This window comes from Chenopodium quinoa, unplaced genomic scaffold (genome assembly GCF_001683475.1).
Source record: "Chenopodium quinoa cultivar QQ74 unplaced genomic scaffold, ASM168347v1, whole genome shotgun sequence".
NCBI lineage: Eukaryota > Viridiplantae > Streptophyta > Magnoliopsida > Caryophyllales > Amaranthaceae > Chenopodium > Chenopodium quinoa.
This window is the reverse complement of record NW_018743175.1, coordinates 6,064,496-6,084,192: the sequence shown is the minus strand read 5'-3', so window position 1 is coordinate 6,084,192 and position 19,697 is coordinate 6,064,496. Positions and strand designations below refer to the sequence as shown.

The window sequence follows — 19,697 nt, the reverse complement described above, 5'->3', positions numbered from 1 at the left end:
GTGTTTGTAGCTAGCAATTGCCACATTATTATTTTCTTAGTTAAAATAAGCTACAACATCTAAGCTATAACCTTCACAATGGTTAGCTATTTATTTTTGTAATTGGGAATAATAATAATAAATCAAAAATAAAAAAATAAACATAAAACAAATACATACAAATATTAAATAAATCAATATAAGTGTATTGGGTGGAGCAAAACCTTGTAGCCGCTTGGCCTTAGCTACAACCTTTGTAGCTCCACAATGGTGAACATGTAGCTCTAACTATTTATAAATTGCAAGCAAGTCCTTTTATACTACAATTGTGGATGCTCTCGATTGTTCTATACGGACTGCATAATTTATTCTTTTGGGTTCTTGCCCTTCTTCAAAGCAAATCGGTCATTCACCCCCACTTCATCCATAACCGCAAAGGAAGAAAGATTATGAGAATCGCTCTACCAATTATACTCACATGTCATTCGGCATCAATTTAGTTGTCAATTTTAATTTATAAAATATAACCTTAATATATCGCTCTTACTTCCCTCAAAAGCAATAAATTATTCCCATTAGACTTTTTTTATATTTAACTTTAATCAACAATAAATATATTTTATTTACAGACAAATTGATTAACAAAATTTGTCCCAATTCCATATTAAGTGTAACATATAAAGTAAACAGGTCTAATCAATATTGGGAAGATGAGGGGTAACAAGTACTGTACTTCCTATTTAAATAGCCGACTTTTTATATTAGTATTTGTAGACTTTGTATTAGATGGAGAAAACTAAAACTATCCTTATCTTGAACACAATTACCACTTCTTAAAAATCAAAACCAACCGAATCAAAGTTAAAAAAGCAACAAGACTATAATACCCCAGTCCCACTGCTCCTGTCTAGTATCAACCTATACGGAATGTCTCCTTACTACGGAGTAACATTTTAGACAATTCACAATTCCTAGCTTAAAGAATGGCCTTCTCTTCAAATTAAAATACATACCCGAAATATCTACCTAGTCGAGTGGAGTGGACTAGTACTAAAGTGTATAGCTGTAACCCTTCAATTTTACCAGAAACTTCCTCCTTACCTTACCTCTCCTCTGCTTTCTTTATATCTCCGCTTACTCAAAACTCAAAACCCCTATCTTCTTTCTTTCTTTCTTTTTCTCAAGAAAACAGAGCCACCATCTATGTCTATGTCTATGTCTATGGCTTCCTCTAAGCTCCTCCTTGCATGCTTTTCTCTCTTCCTATCTCTTTCAACGGTCTCAGTAACATCCCAACAATTACTCCCTTTAACCCACTCACTCTCCAAAACTCAATTCTCCTCTGCCCATCACCTCTTGAAGTCTACCGCCACCATCTCTGCTGCTCGACACCGTCGCCATACAAACAGAAAACGAGTATCTCTTCCTCTCTCTCCTGGAAGCGATTACACGCTTACCTTCACCCTCAAATCCCAAACCTTCTCTGTTTATATGGATACTGGAAGTGATATGGTTTGGTTCCCTTGTTCTCCCTTTGAATGCATCCTCTGTGAAGGCAAGTACCCCCCTGGCTCCCTTTCCCCTCTCAACGTTTCCAAATCCTCTCTCCTCTCCTGCAAGTCTCATGCTTGTTCTTCCGCCCACTCTTCCCTCTCCTCCTCTAACCTGTGTGCCATCGCAAAGTGTCCTCTTGATGAAATCGAAATCTCAGACTGTTCCAATTTCAGTTGCCCCTCTTTCTACTACGCTTATGGAGACGGTAGCTTGATTGCTGAGTTACACAGTGAGACTCTACTTATGCCTTCCACCTCTAACAGTAAGCCCTTGAATCTAAAGAATTTTACCTTTGGTTGTGCTCACTCTACTCTAGGTGAACCCATCGGAGTTGCTGGCTTTGGCAGAGGCTCTCTCTCTCTTCCAGCCCAATTAGCTAACTTATCCCCTGACTTGGGTAACCAATTTTCTTATTGTTTGGTTTCTCACTCCTTTGACTCCACCAAACTCAGACACCCAAGTCCCCTCATTCTCGGCAAATACAAGGAGACTGAAATCGATCAAGTTTCTGAATATGTCTACACTCCCATGTTGGAAAACCCCAAACATCCTTACTTCTACTCGGTTGGGTTGGAGGCAATATCTGTTGGAAGTCGACGGATTGAAGCACCGGAGAATTTGAGGAGAGTAGACAGACAGGGAAACGGGGGAGTTGTGGTGGATAGTGGGACCACGTATACGATGTTGCCAAGCAAGCTGTACAAGGCGGTGGCAGTAGAATTGGAACGGCGAATAGGAAAGGTGTTAAAGCGGGCAACGGAGACAGAGTCGATGACAGGATTGAGGCCCTGTTTTTATATGCATGGTAGGAAAGGGAGGTTGGGGGTAGTGATTCCATCGTTGGCGTTGCATTTTGGGAGGAATTCGAGTGTGGTGCTCCCCAGGAGAAATTACTTTCACGAATTTATGGATGGTGGGGATGACAAGAAGAAGAAGAGCAAGGGTAGGAAGATGGGATGCTTGATGATGATGGACGCTGGAGAAGAAGAGGAGGAGGAGAGTGGGCCCGGGGCTACGCTCGGAAATTATCAACAGCAAGGTTTTGAGGTGGTTTACGACTTGGCGGAGCGCCGGGTGGGGTTTGCCCGCAGGGAGTGTGCAACTTTGTGGAATAATTTGAACCAGCACTAACGTGCGCCTGGGGGCTGGGGGAGTTGACTTTTTGTAATTGTGTCAACGCCAATAAACTATTGGCCGCACGTGAAGCTCAAGGTTAAGCTTGATGATGGATTTAATGAGTTTGCACTATGAAGTAAATTACTCACTACTCAGTCATTTTCGTTTGTGCAGATAGGTAAGTGGTTCCAATTTCCAATGGGTAATAATAGCAACATCAACAGGAAAGACGTGTTTCGGTGTTTGTATAGATTTTCTCTTTTCCTTGTAACCAAGTATTGTACATTTGTACTTTTGTAATTATCTTTTAGGTTTTTATCTTCAGCTGTTAATTCAGGCACTTAATTTTTTCATGAATTTCCATTTGGTTACGTTATATGGTTGACATAGTATAAATGGAGGATCATGGAGTGGAGGGACGGTTTGTCCCTCCATCTTCCCCAAGAGTGACCAGGGTTTGATCCTCACCCCACCCCTCCTATGATAGGAGGGGCACACCCTGTATCTTACCGTGTAAACAAAAGTAAATAAAAAGTATAAATGGAGGAATTTATAATTTATGGAAATTACAATTTTTCACAAAAGATGAGAACACCCATTCCACCCTTGTTCATTCACAATTTCTAATATTTAACAATCAAAAGCATTATTGTAATTTGTAGGAATTTTATAAAGGAATTAAATGTTCATGCATTAGAAATTCTTAAAGGAAACTATTTCCTAAAATTTACCAAACGAGGCCTCATATTACAGACTTGTTCTTCTACACTTTTTACTAGTTCTACATCCTTTAAAATTTTAATCTCCGTTGAACTTCCTCCAAAATCAATTTCATGATTTCCCATAAAAGAAATTCCCATTTATCTTCAAGCTTGATAATTTACTCTTAAAATTAATCCGAAATCGTGTTTTACAATCTTTGATTTTGAAGAATTATCATACATTTCAATCTCCAAGAAGAAAGATGTCGAGGTGTTTCTCATAAATCCCATGCGATCCCGATATGCCATTAGGGTGTTTGTTGTAGGACGACAATCAGGCATTAGGCGCATGTTTCGCTTCTAGCATGAATTTTTGATTTAGAAGTGTTAAGTCATAATCTAGCACATGATAGTCTTGTTTTCAATCAAGCGCGATGATCAATTGTGTATTTTATGGAAAGTAGTAGGTTGAGTCGTCATTGCGACAATGTCATGAACAGAGTTAAACGTCTCTTTTAACACTTGGCTGCCACAAACCAATTATTCTTGTGACAACTATTCCGATACTTATAATGCCTTTAAATTTAGAAGGTTTTGCCTCAATCCTTATATTACTTATTTACGAGTAAATTTTTAAAAAGTGTGACTAGAGTGTAAATAAAGAATAGTGAATATTGTTTTTTTTTTCTATCACATTCTTTATTTTTCAATAAAATAATAACACATTATATTTTCATATAATTTTTTGAATACCTACTTACATTCTTTTTTATATTAAAATCAATTAATTACTAATCTAAAACACTATGTATAACACCAAATAAAAAGTGCGGGGAAAGGGAGAGATGTGTAGCACGTTGTACAATTGTTTTTGTAATTAAAAAAGGCACAAAGCAAAGTCATTCTCTCTGAAATTGAAATCGATCCATCCTTGTCCTTGATCTTTCATTCCTTCCTTCCTTCCCCAAAATCAAACTGTCTTCCCACCTAAACTTAATAAATAAATAAATTAAAAGTAAAGGAAAAGGGCTTCCTTCCTATTTCCTAATATCCCCAGAATCTCGAAATCTCCGTCACCTTGTTTGCGTTTGCAGATTAGTGGTAAATCTGTAGCGGGGGTTTGATCATCGAATTTGTCGGATCCGGTTGTGATTGAAGATGAGCACGGGCGAGCTTCTCAATATCGAACCTTTGGAGCTCAAGTTTAACCGTACTATTCATTCTTTCTTAATTTTTACAGATCTGTTATTTGCTGCTGATCTAAGCTAGGGTTCCTTTTCCTATTATGCAGTTGAGCTCAAGAAGCAGATCTGCTCTTCTCTTTATCTAACCAACAAGACCGATAACTATGTCGCCTTCAAGGTTTTCTTTTCTGATTTTTATTTCTTCAATTCTCGCATTTCATTCAATTATGGTTCTTATGTATAATGTTATTCTAATTAGGTTAAAACCACCAATCCCAAGAAGTATTGCGTTCGTCCTAACACGGGCGTAGTTTTGCCCCGATCAACATGCGATGTTGTAGGTAATTAAACAACATATTTACTAGTAATTTAATTGATTATTGAGGGGATGTTCAGTTTTTCTGTTAATTAATTTATATATTATTATATACAGTTACTATGCAAGCACTGAAGGAGCCCCCTTCTGATATGCAATGCAAGGACAAATTTCTCCTTCAGAGTGTTATTGCTAACCATGGCACAACTGTTAAAGATATCACTCCAGAAATGGTAACCATTCTTTCGATTACTAAGAATTAGCCTACCAACAATTTCATTCCATTCATGTTATGTGGCATCATGGCTACTTACTCCTGTGCGCTTCGTCCTCCAGTTTAGCAAGGAGGCAGGACATGTTGTTGAGGAGTGCAAACTGAGAGTGCTCTACGTTTCCCCCGCCAACCGCCTTCGCCAGTTCCTGAAGGCTCTGAAGAAGGCGGTTCCCCTAGGGGTTCTGTTTCTGACAACGGTCATTTTAGTAATTCCGACTCTGCTGTTGTAAGTATTTTCATTTTTTTTTCTCTTTTTGTTCTCGTTCTTTCTTGACTTGTTGCTATTGATAATGCGTCTCTTACTTCAAATTCCAGGCATCAAGAACATTTGGTGAATCTCATGACAAACCTACAGAGGTAATATATTTTCTATTTTACCATACTTTGTCAACTTATTCATTTCATCAAATTTTCATCAACCTGACATTGTTTTGCGAACTGAAATAATATACTTTACTTTAGGATCGTAATCGTATCAATCTCTATCACTCTATGTGTGTATACATATACATAAACACACTGCCCTGCCTTTATTGTGCTTGTAACCAGATGCTAGATAATTTTGTATTTTTGCTTCATAATTTGAGGCATTATGTTAAAATTGTTGAGATATTTTTAATTGTTTTGTAAGGTTGAACTAGTTAGCTTCTAGGGAGTTTTTGATCTAACTCTAAATCAATTTTGTGTCTTTGCTGAGCAACCCTCCTTTTTTCCTCACCCACTCAATTCTTAGTTAGGTTTGCAAATAATACTTCTTCTGTTTTTATTTACTTGCAATACTTCTCACTTCATGCTTGCCAATGCATTATTGCAATTACAAATATCTTTAATTAACAATATGTAAAATTTATAAAAATTTGATACTATGAAGGTATAAGTTGAGATGATTATAACAAACTCCCACATGACTGTATTTTAATAAATCATCAAAGCTAGTCAAAATGAAGTATATGAATAGTGTAAAAGTCAAACTGTGCAAGTCAATAAAACGGAGGACGTATTTACAGATTTTGTGTGTTTGTAAATGGTCTATTTACAAATTTACAAATTTTTTAATCGATTTTTATTTGGAGAGGGGGAGACATGAGTCGCTGTTATGTTGCTGATGTTTATGATTGGTTGGGTGTATGAATGGAAAGTAAAATGATCTATCTTTGTTATTATGTATAGTAATTATTGAACAATTTTTTTATTGAAATTGTTTGATTCTATTACATATTAGTTTCTCAATTCAAGATAAGGTTTAACTTTTTAGATTAGTACAGTTAATCTGGGTCTGGTTTGACGGCTCTGCTTTATTTGACATACCAACTCTATATCATGTCATTTGTGTGCCTGTTTTAAATCACTGGTTTGCCTTCAATATATATATATATATATATATATATATATATATATATATATATATATATATATATATATATATATTCTTTTTTTTTGGGAGTACCTTACGAGTTAAGAGTGGGTTTACCAAGAATTCTAGGAACTTATTGCCTAGGCTATTCTGTGATGGAACAAAATAAAAAGGGAAATCTGAAAATTAAATAAAAAAACACAGCAAAGTTTAAATTACGTGTTCAACAAATAAATCTATAAAAATTAAAGCAATCAGTTTTTTGAGAATCAATGAGTTATATACTTCCCAAATCTTTTTTATTTTTTATTTTTTATTTTTTATTTTTTTTTCAAATGAAAATTAACATTAATTCACATACTTCCTCCGCTTTTTAATACTTGCAACACACATTTTTTCGGTATTTAAGAAAAGTGGGTCTCGCATGTTTTAACACACTTCCTCCGCCATTAGCTTTAAACCTACTCGAATTTACACCGAATTGAATTGCGCGCTTAGCAGCTGTCATTGAAGAATTAAACGAGCTTGAGCAACAAGAAATTGCAGGATTTTTAAGCGAGGAATTCCACCATTTTCTTGAAAATTGAATCGGAAAAATGAAGAAGAAAGTGGCGGGAGACGAAGGGAGAAAAAAAGAGGAGAGAGAAAGAAATGGAGGAGGAAAAAGGGCGGCCTATAAAATGGGAAGTTTCAGGGAAGATATTTAGCGAGATAAGGGTAATAGTACAACTTCTACCACAAAATACTATCCAATTATAGTGTGTTGCAAGTATTGTGACATTTCCATTTTAGGTAAGTGTCGCAAGTATTAAAAAACAGAGGAAGTATATAAGCTTCCACACATAATCGAAAAAGTTAGCACTCTAGCAGGGGGGAAAATAACTATGGATTGAAAAAAGAGTTCACTAAGAGAAAATAAATCACCCTTGATGTTAAACTTATTAAGAGAGAACAGAGGTCGGAGAGAAGGAATGGAGGATTCAATTCAGCTTAGAGGAGGTGTTCAGCTGTTGTGGTGGTCCTGTGGACTAGTATGCCAATCCTTTTTTGGAACAAAGAAGCGAGAGGACAAAGATGAGAGAGAGAATGAGCCTAACCCTAACAAGCCACTAAGGAAAGTGCCCTTTAGTTGGTGGGGATGCTCATATAATTTAATTTATGTCCCCAATCCACATTCCAGCCATTTCTGTTAAATTCGTCTGTCCCTGAATATCTAAAGAGGGAGGGGCTATTAGGGTGTTCACTGTTCAGTCTTATCCCTTTCACTGTGGTGTTTCTGGTGGATCTGGATTTGACATGGCTTGCTAAGTCTACCAAGTTTGTGATGCAATTGACTCTCAAATATTTGAAAAAAGGAGTGAGTTTTACTGCCTATGTTTTTTGTTTTTTTTCCCCCCTTTTATGGTGATGGGTTGGGTGTTGGATCAATATTAAATCATAACCTTCACCATGGACTCATGAAATAGCTTTTAGTACTCTACATTTATTTTTTTTGATTGTTGTACGGGGTGAGGGTATTCATTTGAATGGTGATGTGACTATGGCTTCAATAGGGTATTAGCATGAATAGCTTGGGGAAGAAATCCACTTCAACAAATAGTAATGTCTTGGATGTTTTTGGATAGGGAAACAAGGGAAGGAATAAAGAAACGGGAAATCAATTTTTATGTTCGGTTAACCAGGGAATGAAAGTCAAATCTCTTATATGATGTTTGTTACACATTACTAGATAATGGGTTTTTAAACCCTCAAAGGTTTCTGCCACCATTTCTCATCTCTAAACACTCTTAAGTTGCTCAACTTCTTTCATTTCATCGCCCTACCCCCCTTCTGCTATCTTATTCATCCTTATGTTTGGCACCATCAACCACCATCACCAAATTTTCACTAACGCCTTGAGCATTATGGGCTAGACTTGATTCTTTGGTGGTTGAAAATTTGAAATTGGCTAACATTTCCAAATCCGGAACTTGACTCTCAATTCCATCCCACCAATAGACGAAAGGAAGTTAGTGGAATATTGAACTCTCTTAGTGGGGATTGGAAGCATGTTCTACGGTAAGGGATGATTTGGTGGTAGTATTTCCGGTAGTGGCGAAGTACAGGTGGTGGCCATGATGGTTTATTTTGGTTTGGGTTGTTATTGTGATTTGTAGTTTTATCTTTGATGGTGGGTTTTGTTGAAGTTGATATTGGCTGTGGATATGATATAGCACCTAAAGGGTGTCATATGTAGGTTGGGGGAGGTTGTGTTTGTCAGTAATGGTGGAAGTGTGTGTGGTTGTGGTTGCTAGTAGGTGTTGTGGATTTTCGAAAGCTGAAAAATGTTAAATTAATCACTGCTGAAGGGAAACAGCCAAACAGGGGAGATATTTTATTTTCCCTTTTTAGAAATTTTCCAACCAAATAGTTCTTTATTTTTATGACATATTACGCACAAGGCTACATCTTAGAAATTAGATCTTTGGGGGTTTCGATGTAAACCTTTTCTCCTTACCTTAGGACATGCTTTATAGTTTGCAGTATAGCCACCCTTTATATTCTTTGTGATGTTAGTTATCCAGTTGTGTATATAAATGAGTGCAAATGAAGTTATTAGATTGCTTGCTTCTTTTCTCCTGGCCTGTTTTTTCTGAATTCTGTCAGCTTCATAATAATGTATGCATTCTGAATTCTCTTTAAAATTTGAACACTATTTCAGGCAAAAGCTCTTATTGCAAAGCTGACCGAGGAGAAAAATTCCGCAATTCATCATAATAACAAACTCCGACAGGAATTGGTGAGAGCTTTACTGGTTGTCTAATTTGTTTACCACTTTCTTTTATAAAGTTGGCCAAGCAGCTTTCGAAACCTTGGTACATGTCAATTCTTCTGCATGAGAATGAGACATTCTGTGAGATCTAGCTGAAATCTCTTACCAAAAATTCTGACACTTCTTATAAAAACAGTATGTCTTTAAAGCTTTTAGACGTCTAGCTGAAGTTGTTTGGTTTACTGGACATATTGCTTCACCAATTTAATTTATTTGGCAACTTTTGAGAGGCTTTAATGGCTCTGAAATTTATATTTCATGGAAAAAATGGGTGATATATACTGTGAGCATTTTTAATTTAATTCTGTAATAAAGAATTGGCGGATCTCTATATTTAGTGTATGTAGTGTCGTAGTGATGTGGTTGAATCCGTGTTCCTGCCCATCATGCATCCATGCCTGCATTAACTGGTTGAATCAGCGTGTTTGGTTTTCATATTTGTAAGGGGGTAGAGCCCACCAACACCAGAGGCCCAGAGCTAAAAGGATGGATGGTGGTGAGCTAAATTAGTTACATATGACAATCACCCTCTCATTACATATAATAGCTACTGACAAGGTCAAAATGTCAATGATCTGTACTAGGCTGAAAAAGAATATTGAATTTGGGTCAGCATGTCCTAAAGAGTTCTCTTGTCCATTCTTGCTGGACTTCAACTCTCATGTTCACTCTTTTTCTTACCTATCATAAAAGGAGAAAGGAAAAGAAAAGAAAAGAAAAGAAAGATGACTTGCTGGAGTTGCAACTCTAATCTCTCTTGATTGGTTTTGATGTAGTTTTAGGAAAATTTTGGTGCCTTTCATTTTTTAATACTAGTATATACTTCGTATGTAGTACTTCCCTACTTTGTAGTATTTTCTTATGTGCTGCTTATACAAATTCCTATGATAATAATACAAACAATATGCAGGAGCTTTTGAGGCGAGAAGCTAGCAAAAGCCAAGGTGGAGTTTCATTTATGCTTGTGATATTAATCGGTTTAATTGGAGTAATTTTGGGTTATATCATGAAGAAGGCATGAAGAAGCTAGGAATGCCGGTTACCTTTTATCCCGTTACTGTTACTGTATTATTTACACCAGTAATTAGAGAAACGGATAAACGTGATGGTGCTAGCTATCTATGCAGAAGGGGAAAAAGGTTGTTTAGGCAGTGTTCATGTGTTTGTAGTTAACTGATTCACTAGTATTGATGGAACATATTGAGATTTTTTTATTTATTTTCCTGGGTTTGAGACCATTGATGTTTTTGTTGCAACATCATTCTTTGCTAATTTAACAACTCTGTACTATTTCTTTTTTAGCCTTTCGGTTCACCATAACAGTTTAGTCAGTCATATTTGTGTACGTATGAAAAGAGCTACCTGTTACGTGCTGTATCTAGAAGAATGTTTACCCCTTGTTATTCATTTAATCTTACGATTCTTGTGCATGAAGTAAAGATTCAGTTGATCTTTTCCTTGATTTTGTAAATAGGGTTACAATTCTTTCTTTTATATTATTGTTTTTCCTAATTTTAATCTGCAAAATACATATAGCTTTCAGGATATGGCTTTGGACCAAAACAAAACAAAACAAAGAATATGTATGAATTCGTGTGAAGAAGGGGATAACTCATACAAGGAATTTACTGAAGTCACCTATTAATTTTAGCTATGATCTCCTGCTTATGCCTTTGTACTGTCTTATGACCAAATCAATCTTGATATCAATATTAGTCTCAACTAACAAGCAACGCTATGTGCACCAACGTTTAGGAGAGTGATCAATCTTAGTATCAACTATCAACTGTAGTGTTTTACCTTGTTTAGTAACTATTAGTCACTAATTCTACCAAACTTGCTTGGGCAGCTTGACTTAGTATTTAGTGTTGATGAGTTGGATTCATCAAGGGTGATTTTGACCGGTTCTACTCGGGTTGTATTATAGAGTTATTCAACTTGTTGAAAAAAGCTTCACGGGTTTGTTTTGTTTATTTTTATAAATTTTCAGATTAATAATGTGAGTAAAAGAAAAAAAAAATTACTTATTTTGATGCTTTAGTCTTGATTTTCCATAAGCCCATACTAATTGTTTCTAATGTTGTCATTTTAATAATAAAAAAAATTACGTAATGCTATAGCTTATGTCAATTGTCAATTGGAAAGAACAAAAAAAAAAAAAAAAAAACTTTTAATATTGGTGATCAATAGTATTACTAGATAATTAAATAGTAGTATCAAACATTCAGTGGTAATAACTACGTTTAGAAATAATATCACTATACAGTCAATGATATTATATAAACTTTCAGTTGTGCATGTAAAAATGATTCCACTTGCCAATCTCTCTCTTCCTCATGTGCTTTTCAATATTTTAATATTTGATATACATTTGCAAATGTATCAAATCTACCTTAGTACTTCCTGGGGGAAGATATTTTTGCATATAAGCTTGGGGAAAAAGAAACCGAGAGACCGTTGTTAACGGGAATTAGAAAAAAAAAAGGAAAAAAAAAGGGTTGTGTAGAAGCTTCTCCAGGCTACTTCCAGTCTCCCAGAAACACATACAAGCACTTGGCAAGTGTGTAGAAGCTTCGATACAATTCTTGGTTGTTCTAATCCACCGCCTTCTGTTGGCTATATGACCACAGTCCACATTGGTAGAAGTCACTTTCCAAATCAATTGTTGCAGATACAGTAATACTCACAAATCATCCTCTATTTTCTAATTTTGTCATGGCGTCTTTGGCTCTCCGACGACTCGCCGGCAGGAACTTAGCTTCCGGCAGTATTTTCCGACCACTTTCCGTGAGTCGGTCCTTTAATACCAATGCTCAGATGGCCAGAGTTGATCACGATCACGACCTTGAAGATCGCTCTGACCGTGCTCCTGTCTCACGCCGTCGTGACTTTCCTGCTTCCTTTTTCTCAGGTATCTTTCTTAATTCTTACTCTCTCTCTGATTTTCTTTAAAAATTAATTTGAAAAATAAGAATCGGAATGTGGTACATTACATTATAGATGTTTTAGATCCATTCGCGCCAACAAGGAGTGTGGGGCGGCTGATGAACCTGATGGATCAGCTGATGGAGAATCCATTCAGAGGCATTGGAAGTGGAGGAGCTACGAGAAGAGGTTGGGATGTTCGAGAAGATGAAGAAGCTCTTCAATTGAAGGTTGATATGCCTGGTTTGGCCAAAGAAGATGTCAAGGTTTCTGTGGAAGATAACACCCTGATCATCAAAGGTGAGGCCGAGAAAGAGACGGAGGAAGAAGAGCAGCGTCGGAGGTACTCTAGCAGGATTGAATTGACTCCAAACCTCTACAAGATCGATGGTATCAAGGCTGAGATGAAGAATGGTGTGCTCAAAGTTATTGTTCCTAAACTCAAGGAAGAAGAGAAAAAGGATGTTTTCAATGTTATGGTTGATTAATGTGTTGGATAGTGTTATGAGCTACTATGTCGTCTAGTCTTGTTAAGGGTTGACTTTTGGTACTTTATGCAATCCTCCTGTAGTTTCTTCCCAATAAATTCAATAATCCATGTTAATATGTTACAGCTTTTACTTTTATAAATTTCAGTAACTTATTATTGTATAATGATCCTTATTTTTGATATATAGCAAATTTTGAACATTCATACAGACTGATCAAATTTATGGAATTGAAGTGAATATCTCATTTCGAAATTTGTCGTTGGCGTATATAATTTTAAACTGAAAAAGTAGTTTAAAAAACAACATAATCCTCTCAAATAACTTATCAATCTCTATTCTCTATTGAAAAATTAGACCATCTATTTTTATTTAAAAAAATTGAAATGTTATTGTTTTTTCAACATAAATATACATAAACCCACACCTAATAATAAAAAATCTAAACTAGATGATGCAAATTTTTGGATGTGGATATCTCTAATACCCTAAAGATCATAAAAAGTACTTCGACTTCTAACTTAGTAGTGCTTGGCTAAAAATCTAACTTAGTAGTGCTTGGCTAAAAATCTAACTTAGTAGTGCTTGGCTAAAAATCTAAAATAGATGATGCAAATTTTTGGATGTTTGTAAATACGAAGTATCTAAATTTAAAGGTTAGACTCGAAAAATGTTGAGTAGACCTAAATTAATAAAATAAATGTCTAGGTTCTAATATAACGTGTTTATATAAGAGTGTCAACAAAAATTGAAACCTTAGGGTAATGTAGATTTACTTGTTTACTTTAAACATATGCAATTCTTAACGCTGTATTGCAAATTTACAATACACTGTTAGATATTAGGTCTCGAACTCTCCAAAAATGGTTAAATTTCGTGAATCATAACCTTTAAATTTTGCCTTTAAAAACATTTACAAACTTGATTTTTATAGTTTCAAACCTAATTTTATAACCCTTAGTTCAAACCTAATTTTATAACCCTTAGTTCAAACCTAATTTTATAACCTTGAGGGAACCATTCACTTTTTTCTTTCTCTTTTTTTTTTTTTTTTTTTTTTTGTAATTTTTTTTTAACAGTGGTCTAAAATGTGTGGATTATAGTTTTCACTTTTGGATAATTTTTGACTTTTTAAGTTCCAGAAATTATAGAGGTTGTGGTGATTTATATGGGATTCACAAAATCCTGTTAAAATGGTCCTATTTTGTGAATTATAACCTTCAATTTAGATTTCATAGGTTGTTTTTTAAATTCAACAAAGTAGCGTCGAGGTTTTTTCTAATACCTTATAACAGAAACCTGTGATATAAAGTTGGTGATTAGAATCATATCTTATTCTCTTCCAGACTTACAGTTGTTGACTATCAATAATAATAAAACCACTAAAACCAAATTCATTCCAATAACATGAATTATAATCTTTCACTTTTGGATAATTTTTAACTTATTCATGTCCAGGAAATAAAGAGGTCGGAATGATTTGAGCAATTTTGGGTTGGATTGGAACCATCAAATTTGCTTGTAAATTGGGTTGGGTCGAAATGTACTGAGCAGAAAATGAGTAGGGAGTAGTATGACATGTATACCCCTGATAGTAGCAGAGTGCAGGTGGCAGCTGGCATTACCCCTGAGCCCTGCCCTGTTTTATTCATTAATATTCCCTCAGATGAGAGATCAACTCATCATTTATTTATTTATATGTCATTTTGTCATCATACAACACGCAAACACTCACTCTACTACTCTACCCTCTCTACTCCACTTTTCCACGCCACCCTTTATCAGTCAGTAATGGCAGCTGCTCCGTCTTTTTCTTCTTCCTCCTCTCTCTCTTCTGGTTGCTACTCCATCCCCATTCTATTTTCTAAATTTATTACTAATTTTTGTTCAAAATAAATAAATAGAATAATGAAATTGTGATGTTTTGTTTTGCAGAGGAAGAGGTGAAGCTTCATCCTTACCAGAAGCGTGGTCCCAAGGGAGCCTACGAGGCTAAACAGGTCAACGGCACCTGGACCAACGGTCAGAGTTGCCGTGGATTGTACGTTAGGGTGGACATGCCTGGTGTCCCCGAAAGCGGCGGCGTTAAGATATGCAAGTACTCCGACAGCCGCACCGTTACCTTCACCTGAAAAGCAGCGATGGTGTGGCCCCAATTTGATACATCAGACAGGGTTTATGGTGGTTATGTTATACTTGACAGAGACCCAACACTTGTTAGTGTGCAATCTCAACTTAAGAATGGCACACTCCATTTGTTCTTCCCTAACTCTGATGGCTCCCTTCATTTTCTCTCTCCTCCTCCTAACTCTTGTCTTCCTCTCCAACCCCAACAATATGATGATGATACTGGTAATTTTTTTCCTTTTTTCATTTCTTCATGCAACGCATTTATAAAGTTGTAATCTTTTTTAATTTTATTATGCAGTTGAATTCATTGAGCTCTTAGGGGAGCGCTTTATTACCTACATTGAACACGGCCCTGAAGAACCTTCTGGTTATTAATCACTTGTCAATCTCTTTATTTTGTTGAGCAAGACAAGAAAGCCTCATATTAGTATTAGCAAGTAATTTCTAATATTCATTGGCTTATTTTTTTTTACTTATTATTAGGGATAAAATTGAGGGGAGGTAGGCCCGAGCACATCAACTGGCATCTGCTAAGCGGGGTTAAAGGGGTGTATGAGCACAAAATTGTTAGTGTTGGTAACAATCAGCATCTGATTTATGTCCGATTGGATGTTCCAATGGTGAACTACCAATTATTCTGCATCACTGAGAACGCGGACAGAAGCATCACCTTCGCCGTTGATGCTGCTCAAAAAGACTCCATGTTCGACGAGGGTTGCCGTGGCAACATTGGTTCCTTGATTCCTAAATGTGAATGCTGCCAGTACCAGATTGTTCAGCACGACATCAGAGATGGCGTCATTAGGTTTATAGCTTCCAAGAGCTCTTCTGTGAATCCTCCTTCCAATATTCATTTATATGAACCTCCTTCCAAGCCCGGTGAAGCTCCCAAGCCAGTAGTATATCGTAACATCGAGGTGGTCATGGATAAGCTGCCGCGACGTTCCAGCCAGTGTAGGAAGTAGCAGCGAGTATTGGTTGGCCTTGTGGTTGCTAGACTAAAATCAATACGTACCTAACCTTGCATTATGGTCTTAGTTGTAGGTTGATTATCTATTATTATGACATGAATTAGCTAGTACTAGTGTGCTTTATGTGCTTGTTTGAGTTTCGTATCAAGCAAGCTCGGAGTAGTGGTTTTTTCAGGGTAGTATAATGCCTCTTCCGCTCTTCCAGTAATATATATCATCATATGATGTTCTAAGATTTTAGATACAGTAATATTGTAAACTCAGTTTATTTAGTAAAACTTAATAGGTATTAGATGGTTATCATATGATATTGACTACCTTGTATGTTGATTGATTTGTTGTTCAAATTATTTATTTCAATACTTCTGAATAAGATTAATGAAAAATGAATGAATCAACGAGTTAACATTAGATAAATTTCATGACTAAGCTAGTGCCATAGTAATTGAGATCATATTTGTAAAGAGACTTTTGAGTACTTCACTTTCACCAAATCTCTGTCAATGATGGGGATTGTAGCTATGTTGCTTACCTTATGCAGTGTACAGTGGTTAATTACTCCGAATTACGAACAGTGTTATAGGGAATCCTTAAGTGAAACAATAAAATCTGCTCAGTATAAAACTTTGAAAATGAAAGATTACTGCCCACTTTGAAATTACCAATCAGTAAAACCACTTCTAAAAAATCTTTTTTAAGCATTTTGGACCGACTTTAAAAATGAAACAAAATTTGCACAAATTTGGAAACATCTAATTCTTGGCAGTCAATAGATAGTACTAATGATGGAATTTGTTATATATATGCGGTGCACCATACACCCAACTAATCCAAGGTTGGTTTTTGCTTTTCATTTGATAATTAAATGAAAAACAATCATCAAAATGAGAACAAAATACTCAGAGTGTACGGTATACCTGGATGTATATAACAATTTCTCTATTAATGATGCCATGTTATTTCTAATTTGCTATCTCAGCTAGCCTCTTAAAAATAGTGCGTGCTTCTTTCTACCCGTGCCTACTCTCTATTCCCTCCATTTCATAATGATGTTTCTGTTTACGTAAATTGATTCAAGGTTTTGTTAATCTTTAATTGCAAATATCTTTAATCTCAAATTAGCAAAAATTATAAGTTACTTCCTTTGTCCCCATTTTTTCTTGTCTCATTGCAAATAAATGGGTCAAACTTTAAAAACTTTGACCATAAATTCCCATTATTCAACAAGAGATAATATAATTAGGTGGAATTTTGTTAAATTCGTCTCATTGTATAATAATATCAATTATTTATAATTTTTACGCGTATAGAAATGAAGTTATATTTGTTTTAAAATACGTCTTGGAGACCATGAAAAGTCAAATAGGACAATTAAATAGGAACAAAGGGAGTAGATGTTAATAATGTACTCACTAAGACGAATCAAACTAGGCCAAATATGACTATATTTGTTCTTATAGATTGAGAAAAATTTAGAAAATTCTCTTTTATTTTAAAAAGTCAAAAGATTTCAAATGAGAATATCATGGTGAAACAGAGGGAGTAGTACATAGCAATAGTATGGCTACTTCTCTGCTAAAACTTTAAGCTATCAAATTTAAGCTGAGAGAAAGAGAAAAAAACAAAGAGTTTAGGCAAGCATGATAATTAAAAGCTACTCGAGTTCATTTCATACATACAAGCTTTGGTAAGTTAAATTTAAGAAAAATAAGCTCAAATAAATTATGTTCTTTAAGAAATTTCAATGTAAAGCTCAATGTTAATAAGTTACAAACAAATTAGGAAAAATCAAGCATTGTAACTAAACCTGGGCACCGTGCCGGGCCGTGCCTGGCGGGCCACGGGCTGGTTCGTGTCGTGCCGGTTGTGCCGGCGGGCCCAGGATTTCGTGCCGGCCATTTTCACAGGCCAGCCCACGGCACGGCACGGCCCTCGTGCCTGGCGGGCTCGTGCCGTGCCGGCCACGTGCCGGCCTGCGGGCTGGCAGCGGGCTGGTGCAGTTTTCAAATAATTTTTTTTTTTTTTATATGACAACATTATAAATTAATAAGTTTATAATGTATATAAGTTATAAAATTATAATTATAAGTTTTATAAGGTTATAACTTATAAGTTTATAACTTATAAGTTATTAAGTTATGAATTTTATAATTATAAGTTGAATATTTATGTTTTATAATTTGTATATTCAATATTTATATTTATATATTTACTTTATACTATTACTTTAAAATTTAATGTTTATGATTTATTAGTAATTGGTATAATTTTATTTTTTTTTTAATATGAATTTACAAATTGTAACAAAACGGGGAAAAAAGGCAAATTGGACTTTGGATGTGAATAATGCGTACTTTATTATATTATTACTTGAGTTGAGAAAATTGTACAATGATAACAATGATAAAAATCATACAATGATGGTATTAAACAAAAATTGGAAAATGATAAAATTGATATTTTTAAAATCGTACAATATACAATAATTGTCTATTCTTCTTCTCCTTCTTCTTGCTCGTCTTCGTCTTCGTTTTCGTCTTCGCCTTCGCCTTCAAGGTCATCGGCTAGTTGCATAGATTGGGAACTAGCCGAACCCGAACCGGAAGCGGAGGTTCCTTCTTCGTTGTCGTTGTGGTCGTAAGAACGGTCTTGTGAGCGATTTTCCGCATCCAACCAATCTTTGAAACACACGCACATTTCTAGTGTTTCGGGTTTTAGACTTGTTCTTCTATCGTCTAAAACCCTTCCGGATCCGCTGAAAGCTCATTCGGAGGCGACGGAGGAAACTTGGATAGCAAGAATGTCTCGTGCCATTGTCGCCAAAGTTGGATGCTTCGAGCTTTGTTGTTTCCACCATGCAAGGAGGTCGAGGCTGTTTATCTCATCGTCGTCCATGCCTTTGGTGAAGTCGTAACTCAGGTACATCTGCAACTCCGAGACGTCGCTTTGCGTTCTCCTGATTGATGAATCACCTGAAAACCTTGAAATCAAGTTAGTAGCTTGTGAAAATAAATGTTTGGCCTTCTTACTTACGTTTTTGGATGGTTAGGAAGGCCCTGAGCGAGGAACGGTGCCATATTTGGCTTCATAGACTCTATATAAAGCAAAAAACTGATCCTTCACATTAGTCTTATAGTTTTCTACATCATCGTCAAGAAACATGCATTGAAAGTAAATGTCAACTAACATAAATGTGTTTTCATACTTTTGCCTAGGATCTAATATGGAAGCAAAAATATAAATCAAAGGAATCTCACTATAATATTTACGCCACTTTTTTTCCATTGCTGGAAGATACTGATCATAATCACTTTGATGGCGATGATCAGCGAAAAGTTGGGCGAGTAAGCATGCATTAGAAAGAAAGTTTTGAGCACAAGGATTGTAAACAGTAGAAAAACAATACGTCATGTTATATAATAACTGTAAAAATTGCATATATCTTTCACAGTTATTCCAATCATCATCATACAAAGCATTTTGTGGAAATTTTTGGTTGTAAAATAATGTTAACGGGCCCTTGTACTCAATTGCCTTTGTTAACATGTCATAGGTGGAATTCCACCTAGTTGGGCAATCGATTCTAATTTTTATTACCCTTATCTTTTGTTGTTTTAGAAAACTCTTCCATTCTTGGTATCTCATGTTAGAGCTATTAATAGACATAATAGCATCTCTGATTTTGCTGTAGTATGGGTCAATTGCCCGAACTCCATCCTGTACACATAAGTTAAGTACATGGCAAACACATCTAGTATGAAGAGCTTCACCGTCTAATAGTACATCGGTTAAGTTTTGTTTGATAAGATTACCTGTGTATGTCATAGAGGTTGCATTATCAAAAGTCATAGACATCATTTTATCTCGAAGGTTGTATTCGTCTATTGCTTGCA

General features: G+C 35.7%; 4 protein-coding genes across 5 annotated transcripts; all 4 read left to right on the top strand.

The window, feature by feature from the left end:
- The first annotated feature begins 901 nt into the window (after positions 1 to 901).
- Positions 902 to 3,006, top strand: LOC110732778 (probable aspartyl protease At4g16563). Its single transcript, XM_021912779.1, has one exon. It carries the CDS (start codon positions 1,183 to 1,185, stop codon positions 2,662 to 2,664), a length of 1,482 nt encoding a protein of 493 aa, XP_021768471.1. The 5' UTR covers positions 902 to 1,182; the 3' UTR covers positions 2,665 to 3,006.
- Positions 3,007 to 4,189: 1,183 nt separating this feature from the next.
- Positions 4,190 to 10,745, top strand: LOC110732776 (vesicle-associated protein 1-1-like). Its single transcript, XM_021912776.1, is given in 9 exon segments — positions 4,190 to 4,560; positions 4,642 to 4,712; positions 4,794 to 4,875; positions 4,968 to 5,083; positions 5,187 to 5,250; positions 5,253 to 5,350; positions 5,440 to 5,481; positions 9,180 to 9,257; positions 10,201 to 10,745. Coding segments are annotated over 9 exon segments (714 nt in total). The 5' UTR covers positions 4,190 to 4,508; the 3' UTR covers positions 10,312 to 10,745.
- Positions 10,746 to 11,533: 788 nt separating this feature from the next.
- LOC110732777 (small heat shock protein, chloroplastic) lies at positions 11,534 to 12,911 on the top strand. 2 transcript variants are annotated; one of them, XM_021912778.1, is made up of 2 exons: positions 11,534 to 12,201; positions 12,300 to 12,911. In XM_021912778.1, the coding sequence occupies exons 1-2, from the start codon at positions 12,006 to 12,008 to the stop codon at positions 12,701 to 12,703; spliced, it is 600 nt and encodes a 199-aa protein (XP_021768470.1). In that variant the 5' UTR covers positions 11,534 to 12,005; the 3' UTR covers positions 12,704 to 12,911. The 2 variants fall into 2 exon arrangements, with proteins under 2 accessions (XP_021768470.1, XP_021768469.1); XM_021912777.1 differs by having other exon boundaries at positions 11,555 to 12,201; positions 12,291 to 12,911.
- Positions 12,912 to 14,646: 1,735 nt separating this feature from the next.
- Positions 14,647 to 16,113, top strand: LOC110732252. The gene is made up of 3 exons (XM_021912166.1): positions 14,647 to 15,055; positions 15,132 to 15,200; positions 15,317 to 16,113. Exons 1-3 carry the CDS (start codon positions 14,845 to 14,847, stop codon positions 15,796 to 15,798), a joined length of 762 nt encoding a protein of 253 aa, XP_021767858.1. The 5' UTR covers positions 14,647 to 14,844; the 3' UTR covers positions 15,799 to 16,113.
- The last annotated feature ends 3,584 nt before the right edge of the window (positions 16,114 to 19,697 follow it).